Source organism: Narcine bancroftii, chromosome 1, assembly GCF_036971445.1.
Source record: "Narcine bancroftii isolate sNarBan1 chromosome 1, sNarBan1.hap1, whole genome shotgun sequence".
NCBI lineage: Eukaryota > Metazoa > Chordata > Chondrichthyes > Torpediniformes > Narcinidae > Narcine > Narcine bancroftii.
This window is the reverse complement of record NC_091469.1, coordinates 70,174,613-70,187,830: the sequence shown is the minus strand read 5'-3', so window position 1 is coordinate 70,187,830 and position 13,218 is coordinate 70,174,613. Positions and strand designations below refer to the sequence as shown.

Sequence of the window (13,218 nt, the reverse complement as noted above, 5' to 3'; positions counted from 1 at the left end):
AGGAAACGCGAGTATTCATCAACTACTGTAATTAGATATGAGTTATTCAAAACTGTAGGCAAGGGTCCCTTAAAATCCATACTAAGCCATTCCATAGGTTTTGTTGCTTTGATAAGAATTCTTTGTGGTGGGAATTACCTGCCTAGCGAGGTAGTATCAAAGCCAATCTACTTCAAATCGGCATACCGGGTCGCCCAATGTGAACGGATCGCATTTATGATGCATTGATTATGTTCCTGTGCGCATGGGAGGTTCTCAAAGATGCAGGGAATGGAAAGAGCAAAAAAAAATTTGCATTAAAAAAAATGTACACAACATTCACATGATTTTTTCCATTATGAAGTGCCTCCGATGTGCCGGCATTGGTCATTCGCACTGAAACAAATGAAGTCAGCATCTTAGACGCACTTGTTTTTCCCAAAAATAGCTTAAAAATATTCCCCCAGTTTTATATACTAGGTTGAAATCTGAATGATAATGGTAACACCAATATTAACGCTGTCAATCCCCGCACTGGTCATTGTTGTGTTGAGGAAGTGTCAGGTCCATAATAGATGAGTCTGGGCATAAGGGTTTGCTATCAAATGTTAATTTCATTAGCGCACAAGTGTGGGAAAAATGCGCACAATAAGACATACACACACAATTTACAGAAGAGTGTGGGAAAATATACTGCAAGTATTGATCTATAGCAGTAGATTTCAAACTTTTTCTTTCCATTCACATACCACCTTAAGTAATCCCTTACTTATCACCACTACCTATCATTGGGGGCTGGTGGCGGGCTGTCAGTGGGGGAGCGGGGTAGTGGGCTTCAGACTATTCAAAATGAGGAGAAACCCACAGATATTTATATATTCTACCTGGCTATTCATAAAAGTAAGAACCTTTTGATATGACTAGGCAGAAATTTTGACAAAAATTATAGAAGTGATTTTCCATTGGAACCAGACCTGTATTTATTGAGCAGTCTTTTGTTAATGGCACAAAACTATCAAAATATCAGATAGTTTGTGAGGATTGCACAAGCAGTAGCCAGGTAATGTACAGCTGTTATATGGAAGTCCTACTTCCCCCCTACTAATTACTCACTGACATATGAAAATGCAAAGTTGTGTCCCTGGAAAAGAAAACATAATCTTAGAAAGAAATATGACATGTTTGTTAAAATATGGCAATGTTATCTGAATCATCCTGGCTTAAGGATATAATTAAACTTCCCCAAAAAGGTTTAAATAATAGTTAGGTTTACAGTGTTGAATTCCTGAAGATCAAGATGTGGACCAATTAATGAAGGCAGTTCAAACATCCCTTCCTATTTTGTTTGGACAATTTTTTTTAATGTTACATAGAAACATAGAAGATAGGAGCAGGAGTAGGTAATTCGACCCTTCGAGCCTGCTCCGCCATTCAACGAGATCATGGCTGATCTTAAAGTTCAGTACCCCGTCCCCGCCTTCTCTCCGTAACCTTTAATACCCTTATACTGAAGAAATAGATCTAATTCCCTCTTAAATAGATTTAATGAACCTGCCTCTACTGCCCTCTGTGGCAATGAATTCCACAGATTCACCACCCTCTGGGTAAAGAAATTCTTCCTCATCTCGGTCCTAAATGGTTTGCCTATTATCCTCAAACCATGGCCCTGGGTTCTGGATTTTCCCATCATTGGAAACATCCCAACTGCATCCACTCTGTCCAGTCCTGCCAGAATTTTATATGTCTCTATGAGATCCCCTCTCAATCTTCTAAACTCCAGCGAGTACAATCCCAATTTGTGCAATCTTTCCTCATAAGTCATTCCTGCCATTCCAGGTATCAGCCTGGTGAATCGCCTCTGCACTCCCTCCATTGCAAGAACATCCTTCCTTAGATAAGATGACCAAAACTGCACACAATACTCCAGGTGTGTCTCACCAAAGCCCTGAACAGCTGCAGTAAGGTATCCTTGTTCCTATACACAAACCCTCTTGATATGAAGGCCAACATACCATTTGCCTTTTTAACCACCTGCTGTACCTGCATGCTCGCCTTCAGAGACTGATGTACAAGTACCCCTAGGTCTCTCTGCATTTCCCCATCTCTTTATCTATTGCCATTCAAATAGTAATCTGCCCTCCAGTTTGTATTACCAAAGTGGATAACCTCACATTTATCCACATTGTAGTGCATTTGCCATGTATCTCCCCAGTCCCTCAATTTATCCAAATCACACTGGAGCTTCCTGACCCCCTCTTCCGTGCACACAACCCCTCCTAGCTTAGTGTCATCTGCAAATTTGGAGATATTACATCCAATCCCCTCATCCAGATCATTAATGTAAATTGTGAACAGCTCGGGTCCCAGTTCAGATCCCTGTGGTACCCCACTGGTCACCGCCTGCCACTCAGAAAATGAGCCATTTATTCCAACTCTCTGTCTTCTACCTGCCAGCCAGTTCTCAATCCACATCAATACTTTGCCCCCAATCCCATGAGCCTTGATTTTGGAGGCCAGTCGTTTATGCGGCACCTTATCGAAGGCCTTTTGGAAGTCCAGGTACACCACATCCACTGGCTCTTCCCCATCTATTTTACCTGTCACCATCTCAAAGAATTCCAATAGATTTGTCAAGCACGATTTACCTTTTGTAAATCCATGTTGACTCCGTCCAATCCCTTCTCTGCTAGTCATATGCTCCGCTATTACATCCTTAATAATGGATTCCATCATTTTGCCCACAACTGATGTAAGGCTCACCGGCCGATAATTCCCTGCTTTTTCTCTATCCCCCTTTTTAAATAGTGGGGTAACATTATCTACCCTCCAATCCATGGGTACTGATCCTGAGTCTATCGAGTTCTGGAAAATAATTCTTAAAGTATCTGCTATCTGAATGGCCACTTCCTTGAGTACCCTAGGATGTAGATTATCAGGCCCTTGGGATTTATCTGCCTTCAATCCCATCAATTTCCCCAAGACCATGTCCTTAGAGATACTGATTTCTTTCAGTTCCTCCCTTGCATTAGTCTCTATGTTTCCCAACATCCTTGGGAGGTTATTTGTATCCTCTCTTGTAAAAACAGAACTAAAGTAAGAATTTAATTGGTCTGCTATTTCCTTATTCCCCATTATATATTCCCCTGATTCCGACTGCAAAGGACCTACTCTGGATTTCACCAATCTTTTCCTCTTGACATATTTATAAAAGCTTTTGCAGTCGGTTTTTATATTTGCCGCAAGCTTACTTTCGTAATTTATTTTTGCACTCTTGATTAATCCCTTTGTCCTCCTTTGCTGCATCTTGAACTGCTCCCAGTCTTCGGTTGCGGTACTTTTTTTGGCCAATTGATATGCTCTCTCTTTGGACCCAATGCTGTCTCTAATTTCCCTTGTTATCCACGGTTTAGTCACCTTTTTTGGTTTATTTTTATGCCAAACCGGTATAAACGATTTTTGCAATTTCTCCATGAGATCTGTGAATGCTTTCCATTGTCTATCCACAGTCAACTCCCCCATAAACACCACCCAATCAATCTTACTCAACTCCTGTCTCATACCATCATAATTCCCTTTATTTAAATTCAGGACCTTAGTCTCGGTTTTAATTTCATCACTCTCCATGTCGAGTGAGAATTCGATCATATTGTGATCGCTCCTACCCAAAGGGCCTCGCATAACAAGATTGCTGATTAGCCTCTTATCATTGCATAATACCCAATCTAAAATGGCCTGCTCCCGAATTGGTTCCTCGACATATTGGTCTAGATAACCGTCCCGTAAACATTCAAGAAATTCCTCCTCCTCTGTATTTTTACCAATTTGACTAGTTCAGTCTATATGCAAATTAAAGTCTCCCATGATGACAGCTGTTCCCTTATTGCACTCTTCTAATTTCTCTTTTAATGCCTTCCCTCACCTCTACAATGTTAGCAGTTGAGGGGGGGGGGGGGGGGGTAAGAGAGATTTGACCAATTATGAGACTATAATTTTAAAATATTATTTATATGATGTATGCAATAATGTTCTGAGTCTTGGAAAAATTAAAATATTCAAAAAAACCACAACCTAGCAGACTTAGTGTCAAATCCAGGTTTGGGTTCAGGTTAGGGTTAGACTTTCCCAGCTTGAATGTATTTTATTCCTGTTATCACTTTCCCATACTCACTATAAAATGTGCCCATGTGTTATTCCCATTACCTTTTTCACACGCCCACCTTTTGTAAATATTTTACTACAAATATGCGTTCATCTGTTTTCTCATTCATAATACCATAACACACACCCCCTCACCACCTTCCCCCACACCCACTTCCACCAGGAGAGTGAAGGGCTGGAGTAAGGTGTGGGTACTGCCTGCGAGTACGTAATACTTCACTGGAGGTTGGGCTCCCCTTCATTCCATGATACTGGGTTGGTAATAAGAAAGGGCACATAGGACTGGTTTTTCTTGGTCCAGTGTGAACGGCCCTACTGGTATTTCAAAACAGGTTGCTCACATACTAATTTAGCAGGTTGCCACTGTGAAAAAGCCTTAATGCCCCTTTCACACTGGCAGTTGAATGTGGGATGAACCTGGGAATTTAGCAGTTTACTGCCAGTATGAATGCTCCGAACTGAATGGGGGGGGGGGGGGGGGGGTGGGGGTTTACAAATCAACCCAGGACTGATACAACTGAGGAGGTTGTATCAGAGTCATGCCATTTCAACTCAGCTCCAATGTGAACTGGCCACCCTCTATGCTGGGTAGCATTAGTAATGTCATTGCCTATCTGTGTGTGTGTGTCATCCTGGCGGGAAACATTCAGTCTGGCCAGGTTGTTTGGAGGGAAGGTCAGTGTTTCAGTGTAGTTAAGGCTAGTTTTCGGTTTTCAAATGTATTTAGTGCAGGTGTTAGTGTAGTATTGACATGTTCTGTTATTGTAGTTTTAGTATTAGTGTAGATATATTTTAAAGGTGTAGGTATTAGTATTACTGAAGTTTTAGTATTGTGATAATGGTGGCCAAATGGGGGTACCAGGAGGTACGGAGCTCCTCTCAATAAGAGCCGAGGAGGAAATCTCCATACATATAACGGACACCATGAAGGACTAGCCCATTATATGGGGGTCGTCTGTTGGCTCTTGGATCTAGATTTGACAGAACGTCTGCCAGATTGTAAAGGTTATCACAAAGCACAAACATTTGACATTAGGTCTGCCAGATTGTGAGGGAGCTGGTTTGTCCTCAGTTTAAACAGTCTGAAGCCCACTGCAGTAGATTTTCCCCATGCTCTTTTACAAATTGTGTGCGTTTGTTTTATTAAATTGTGTGCGTTTTCCCCCATGCTCTTTCCTAAATTATGCACATATGTGATTTCACTGCCCTGCAGGCCGTCACCACTGGAGGTTGGGCCTCCCTTAGCTCTATGATACTGGGTATTTAATGTTAAAGGGTGCATCAACTTGGGATTTCATGATCCATTGTTAATGGTCCTCCTGGTATTTCAACATGGGTTGCTCACATGCCAATTTAGTAAGTTGCCAATGTGAAAAGCCCTAAAAGTGTGATACCAGAGATTTGTAGTTCCAACATGACCTCTCTGCTCCAGAATGGAATCCCCCTATTAATGAAACCCAGCATCCCAAAGGCCTTCTTAATTATCCTATCAACCTGTGCGGTGACCTTGAGGGATATGTATATTTGAACTCCAAGGTTCCTCTGTTCATCCATACTCTTAAGTAACTGACTATTAACCTTGCACTCAGCCTTCTGTTTTGTCGTTCCAAAATGCATCACCTCACACTTATTTGGATTAAACTCCACCTGCCACTTTTCTGCTCAACTTTATATCCTGTCTATATCATCTTGTAACCTTCGACAACCTTCAAGTTCATCCACAACTCCTCCAACCTTCATATCTTCTGCAAACTTACTGGCCCATCCTTACGCCTCTTCATCCAGGTCATTTATAAAAATTACAAAGCACAGGGGTGCCAGAACAGATGGCTGCAGAACTCCATTAGTCACCGACCTCCAGGCAGAATACTTTCCTTCCACCACTACTCTCCGCTTTCTACCTACAAGCAAATTTTTTTATCCACATAGACAAGGTTCCACTGATCTCATGCCTCATGACTTTCTGGATTAGTCTCTCATGGTGGACCTTGTCAAATGCCTTGCTAAAATCCATGTAGACTACATCTAACACCTCATCCTCGTTAATAGGCTCATGAGGCATACCTTCCCTTCACAAAGTAATGCTGACTATCCTTGAGTAGACTTTAGTTCTCCAAATGCTCATGATCCTATCCTTAACAATCCTCTCCAATAGTTTGCACATCACTAGTCTACAGTTCCCAGGATTCTCCCCATTAACTTTTTTTTTAAACAAGGGGAGTATATTTGCTATCCGGCACTTTCCCTGTGGCCAAAGAGGATTCAAAGATCATAGCTACTGCCCACCTATCTCTTCTCTCCCTTCCCAAGCAACCTGGGGTATATCGCATCCAGCTCCGGGGACTTAGCAATCTTGATGTTTTTAAGAAGATCTAACATTTCCTCTTCCTTAATCTCCACATTGTCCAACACACAGGCCTGTTCTATTCCGACATCACCCTTATCAAGGTCCATTTCTCTTGTGAATACTGAAGCAAAGTATTCATTTATGATCTCCCCAAACCTCCTCTGCTTCCAGGCACACATTGCCTCCTTTAACCTTTAGCGGCCCCACCATCATTCTTGTCATCCTTCTATTCTTCATATAAGCATAGGGCGCCTTGGGGTTCTACTTAATCCTAAATACCAAGGCCTTCTCATGCCCCCTTCAAGCTCTCCCAAGCCCTTTCTTAAACTTCTTCTGGCTACCATACATTTCATATGAGCCCTTCCTGTTTCCTGCTTCCTTCTTTCTCTTGACTAGTTACCTCACCTGTTTCGTCAGCCACTGATCCCTTTTTCAACCATCTTTTCTTTGTCCCATTGGGACAAACCTAACTTGAACCCTGCACAAGTGGTCCCTAAACTTCCTCCACATTACTTCTGTGCTTTCACCCTTGAACATCTGTTTCCAATTTGCTCTCACTAGTTCCTGCCTCATTCCTTCATAATTAGCCCTTCCCCAGTTAAGCACTTTCCTATTATGCCTGTTTTTATCCTTTTCCATAGCCATGCTGAAGCTAAGGGAGTTGTTGTCACTCTCACCAAAATGCTCCACAAATGAGAGGTCTATCACCTGACCAGGTTCATTACCCAGAACTAGATCCAGAATGGCCTCTCCTCTCATCAGCTGGTCAACATACCATGTTAGGAATCCTTCTTGAACAGACCTGACAACTTCTGCCCCATTTATCCCTTTTGCAGTCAGGAGGTACCAGTCAATATTAGGGAAGCTGAAATTACCCATAACTACAATCCTATAACTCCTGCATCATTCCAAAATCTGCCTGTTCCTTGGTGTCCTGAGGGTTATTTGGGAATCTGTAGATAACTTGCAGCACAGTGATAGCTCCCTTCCTACTTCTGACTTCCACCCACACCGACTCAGTGGAGACTCACTCGACAGTATCCTCCCTCTCTATAGCTGTGGTACTATCCCTGACCAATAATGCTACTCAACACTCCCCCCCTCCCAACTTTTACAACCTCCCAATCTATTTCTTTTAAAATACTTAAACCTCGGTACCTGTATCAGCCAATCCTGCCCTTCCTTAAGTCAAGTTTCAGTATCGGCCAAAATATTGTAGTTCCATGTACTGATCCATGCTGTAAATTTATCCCCTTTATTCCTAATACTCCTAGTTTTGAAACAGACACATTTCAACCCCTCTAACTGGCTATATTTATGTTGTGTCCCCTGCCTTCCCTCCTCACAAACTCAGAATACATAGCATTATGCTTTTGTCCTTCTACTCTGAATTTGCCAGATTGGTCAAGTTTGCAGAAATTATTCCCTCACCTCCAAAATCTTGCTCTAATCCAATATCTGAATCAGTGCAGTGGCCTCTAAAGAGCATCTGTGAGCAGTAAAGAGACAAAACTGTTCAACCTATCACTTTAAAGAGTTTTCACATCCGTTTTTGTGAAACTTCATGGCTGCTTTTGTTCCATTCAAAAAACTACACAAATGTAAGCAGCTATTATATAAATAAGCAGTCTAAACAGGAAATTATAAAAACAAACTGCAAATCAGATTTAAATCAGGTACAAAAAAACAAGATTAGGGAAAACTGCATTAAAAGAACTATAAAAGACGCAAAACTAAAAATTTTTTAAATGGAAAATTAAAAATTAAATTCTGAGAATTATACTCAATTTTAATAATGTTTTATTCATTTACAGGTTATTTGTAATGATTAAATATTATGGCATTCAAATTTCACTTACTTCTAAACCTCAATTTATTTCTGACTGATTAGCAACTATAGTTTACTTCAGGAAATGCACATCATCTCTGGCAGTACTTTCTAAAATTGTAAGCTTAAATATATACTTTTACAACGCTATAAGACGCTGTCCAATTCACAAGTGCTCTTAGACTCACTCATTCAAAATCTTACCAGTTTCTATTTACCACCATTACTGTTGTTGCTTTTAAATACAGCTACTCAGATAACCTTCATTATGAGTGACACCCTTTATTTTACAAATCTGTAAAATAAAAGGCAACACAAGAATAATAATAATAATTTTACTATTCTGTTCAAAAATCTAAACTTTTAAGAATTAGTTTTGTTCTGTTGAATAAAACTAACATTGTCAACTAGAAAGGATGGACACATCCTTTCAATTCCAAAAGTCAATGGTAGTATGAGGTTGTTTTACAGTATACCTGTGAATGCTCAAGTTTCATACAAATAAAGCACAGGAGATGGATAAAAAAGAGATTTAAATTAAAACAGAATTGGACATTTTCTTAGCATTTTTAATCCTTGAAACTAAAATGAAGCATCTACATTCTGTAATGTAGAACTTGAAAATATTCTCATTTCCTTGCACATTCTCTATAAGTATCATTAGGTAATAGATGCAGCTTTTAGAGAATATTCATAAATGATAACTTTGAACACCATTTCAGATTTGGGCTTTGAGAGTGCAAACCAAACCCGCTGAATCTGGCTGGCTTTTTATGGAGGAGGATGAGAATGGAAAATATCTGGACTGTGGCACTGCACATTGTTGCTTCCAGCACCAAATTCTGACCCAGGATACTGCATGGGTTGAGAGTTTGAACATTCCTCTTCAAACCACAGGCTTCCTCTGGCTGCTATAGTTTCCACTCTTATCACAAGATTCATGGGCTGTTAGTTCAACAGGCTATTGTAAATTTCCCCAGTGCAAATGGGTGAAAAATTCCATGGAAGGGAAAACAGGATTGTTAATAAGCAATCTATGAGTGAATAAGGGAAATAGTGGGCTTGGATTTCTCGGAGAGGAATTTTAGAAAATACAAAATAATGTTTTGAACAAAATGATGACAACAAATTAAAATATTGATCTATTGATCTACCACAAGCAGAGTGATGCTGCATTATAATAATACACTGTGAATGAAGGTGCATAGCATAAAAATGAAATTTTTTAAAAAGTGAAGTATCTGATTTTTTTATATTTTGAAGAATTTTACTTTGAAAAGGGGGGATTAAACAAAAAATATACACTTACAGAAACACTGTATACAAACTTTGTTAAGTTCTTCCAGGAATTTCGGTGTCATTTGCGGCAATGGATCGAGCTCATATTTTTTGAAGTCCTCTGGACAATCATGCTTTAAGTGGCCTTCTCGCTTGCATAAGCTGCATACAATTATGGAAGCCTATTTAGGGGAAAGTTATGAGTAATTTTTCTTAAAACAAATAATTTATCGAATATTCAGCAGCTGATTGCAATGTTTAACCAAATGGTCAATTTATGCAGATTATTTTCCATGTTCTAACCATTCAAATGTGATGAAAATGCAGCAATTCTGAGATCAAAACAAAATTCTGTAAAGATTACCTTGCCTTTGGTGAAAGCTGCTTTACTGAACACATAATACACGCTGTCATCACTCCGCTGAAATTCACAGCCAATCAAAGTAGAATCAGTTTCATCAACAGAAATTTCCTTCTTTATTTCATTTTGAACTTGCTTTTGTTTCTTGCTTGGAGCGTGTTTGATTGTTTGCAAAGTCACATCACTTGGAATTTCAAGAGAACATTCCTTCCAGTTATGCAATTCATCATCAATAATCTCATTTTCATCAGACTGATTATCCTCTTCACTAGACCCAGTTGATGTATTCAAAAAATCCTCTTCAGCTGTAAGGCTGTCAAGGTGAACTCGATTCAGATCGAACTCATCAAAATCTACGTCATCTTCTTCATTTCTTTCCTGGTGCTGTGTTGCCTTTTTTGAGCAACAATGCAGTTCATCTGTACTATCAGAGCTTTCTCTAACTTCACTTGATGTAATTTCTTCATCTTTCATGTCCAGTTGATTTGAATCTTCAACTTCAACACCATCACCTATATTCTGAGGATTCAGAAAAATTTCTGAGTCGGAAAGACTTTCTGAATTAAAGTGATCTCTGTAACAATTCATGTGATTCACACAAGAGCTCATTTCATCGTCGCTGGAGGTCTCATTATCTGCTATTGATTGCGGAAATGTGCCTTCACTTAATATCCTGCCAGCAATTGTTGCATTGTCTTTCTGTAGTCCAAACATATTAAACAGTTCTTCAGCATCTCCACTTTCCAAATGTTCATCATCTTTATCTTCACTTTCTGGTTGATTTTCATCATCCTCAGACAAGTCATCTGCAGTAATTTCAAACTTTTGTAAATCAGTTATTAGCTCTTCCTCTGTGAAGCTTTCACTCCCACAGTCTTGCAATGTTTCTAAGTTTCTGTCGGAATTTTCAGAAGATAGTTTTTCAACGTTGTTAATTGTAGCATCATCATGGAATTGTTGGCATTCTGCTGAACTAATTAATGTCCTCTCTGACACTCCTGAAGTATCGAAGTCAAACAATTCCTTCTGATCTGCTACAGCAGAAGATGCTGATTTAGAGTCAGCTTTTTCATTGTTTCTTTTGTTAAATTTTGCTGATTTGTATCTAGGCAATGCAAAGTACTTGTATGTTGCCCTTAAACAATGAATGAGATAGTCAAATACAATTTGACTACTTAAGGTTCTTGCCACATTTCTCTTTACAGAATATGGATCTGGAGAAGAAAAGCATAATTAAAAAAAAAAATCAAATAACATTGAATTAGAGGGTAAAATATTGGCAACTGAAAGTAATACATTTTCATCAGAGATTAAAAAACAAAACTTTGTATCAAATTAGTAATGTTATGGAACAGTTCAAATATTTCTACATTATTTTTTGCAAGAGTTTGGGCATTATATAATATCCATTACAATCTTCCAAGTTTCTTATTCAGTTCCAAGGTGACTGGATTCAGAACAAATTATTATCAACATCTCCAAAAGGCTTCTTCATATTCAATTCATATTGATTTGGATTGTACTGCATCTGGACAATTCAACAGTGTGCCAGTTTATAAAACATTTGACATGTGGTGGTCAGATATCAAACGCGAAAAATGCATGACTTTAGGTACGAGTTGATATCCTTTCCCAATTTAACTGCATAGCATGGAAGTTGTTTTCTCCAGCTTAACAAACAATCCATTGAAACTTATCAGACTAGTAATACCTCTGGCAAAAGAAAACAAAAGCTATAGAAATTTGTTAAACCACAGTAAATCAAAAGTCCTTTATCACTTTCATTAAAAGATGATTGAGAAAATGTTAAGATTAATGGATTAATAAATGAGCATTCAATCATAAACACGTTTACCAATTACCATTACATCCTCATCAGGGTCAACATTTCTATTTCCAATAATGATACTTCTTAACACAATCACAAGAACCCACCTAAATAGTGAACTATCGTTGGCACACATCTCTTCATTTGTCAGGAAGGTGCAACAGCGCCTGCACTTCCTTTCTTTTTCAATATTTTAATTGAATTTTATATAATACATACATACGTAAAGGAATGATGCATAAAACTAACACAGAATGTAATAGAGCAGACAAGCACAATATGTCAGAAAAAAAAATTTCTGAAGGAACAGTATTATTCATAGCTAAATTGAAAAAAAAGGAAAAGAGAAAAAAAAACCCCAGTAACTAATCTAAATCTCAAACCTTTCCTAAATTTCATGGCAATATAGAAATACTGCCAATTAAAAAAAAACATAATCCAAAGAATCACAAAGAACCTGATTAAGATTTCCAGTAGAGGCTGTGAAAATAATTCAAAGAATCCCAAAGATTGAGAAAGTTTAAATTTGAGCAATTTGTAGAACATCTTATTTTCTCCAAGGCTAAATACAACATCACATCATATAACTATTGATTATTAGTGGGTGGGTCAGAATCTTTCCATATGATCAAAATTCCACAACATGACATTAGGCGCTTTCAAATTGCAGCACTTATGTAGCCCTCCTGGGATCCAGGTGAGATTACTGGGTCATGTGGGCAGGATACGCCTTTCAAACAGCAGCCTAACCTACCTGTTAAATTGCCAACCCAGAGATTTAAGGGGGATTCCGCTCCTACAAATAATGACTTGGTGAGTGACGCATCATGCAGTCACAGGCACCCCCCACAGAAAATTCCTTTCTGTTTAAAGTTCTCCTAAATGCCCTGCACCACTCTGGTTCGTGGCAATAGCTCAATGCAGGAGTGCGGGAGCAATGGCATTCTTCCTTACCAATAATCCCTCACGCACTCACACTAACAACCCAAGAATCTTATATTGAGGAGACAATATTTATTTGCATATATGAATACTTGAATGCATATGTATTGTTCATCTGTATGCATGTTATGTTTGGTTGTGTGTCTGTGTGTTTTGCACAGAGGACCAGAGAACACCATTTTGTCTGGTTGTACTTCGAATCAGATATTAAACTCGACTTGACGAGGAACAGCTGCAATGTTTCCTCAGTCTCATTGCATCATCTTTTGCCAATTTCAGTAAAACTCAAGGAGGTATGGAAGAAAATCTGCAGGTGCTGTAATCTAGTGCAATACACAAAGTGCTGGGGAAACTCAACAGATCACACAGCTTCCATTGGAAGTATGTTTTGGGCCTGGACCTCTCCTCAGGAGTTCCAAAAAAATTCAGACAGAAGTCTGAATAAAAAGATGGAAGGAGGGAAGGGGAGGAGCATGAGCTAATAGGTAAAATATAAA

General features: G+C 39.0%; 1 protein-coding gene across 5 annotated transcripts in view; it reads right to left on the bottom strand.

Moving 5' to 3' along the window:
* The window catches only part of LOC138759356 (terminal uridylyltransferase 7-like), a 147,135-nt gene that overhangs the window by 74,253 nt on the left and 59,664 nt on the right, over positions 1-13,218 (bottom strand). For all 5 annotated transcript variants that reach the window (XM_069929592.1, XM_069929600.1, XM_069929611.1 and 2 more), the window contains 2 exons: positions 9,955-11,165; positions 9,622-9,772 (listed from right to left, as the gene is read on the bottom strand). In XM_069929592.1, the coding sequence (XP_069785693.1) occupies positions 9,622-9,772; positions 9,955-11,165 (1,362 nt within the window). The remainder of the gene's footprint in view (positions 1-9,621; positions 9,773-9,954; positions 11,166-13,218) is intronic.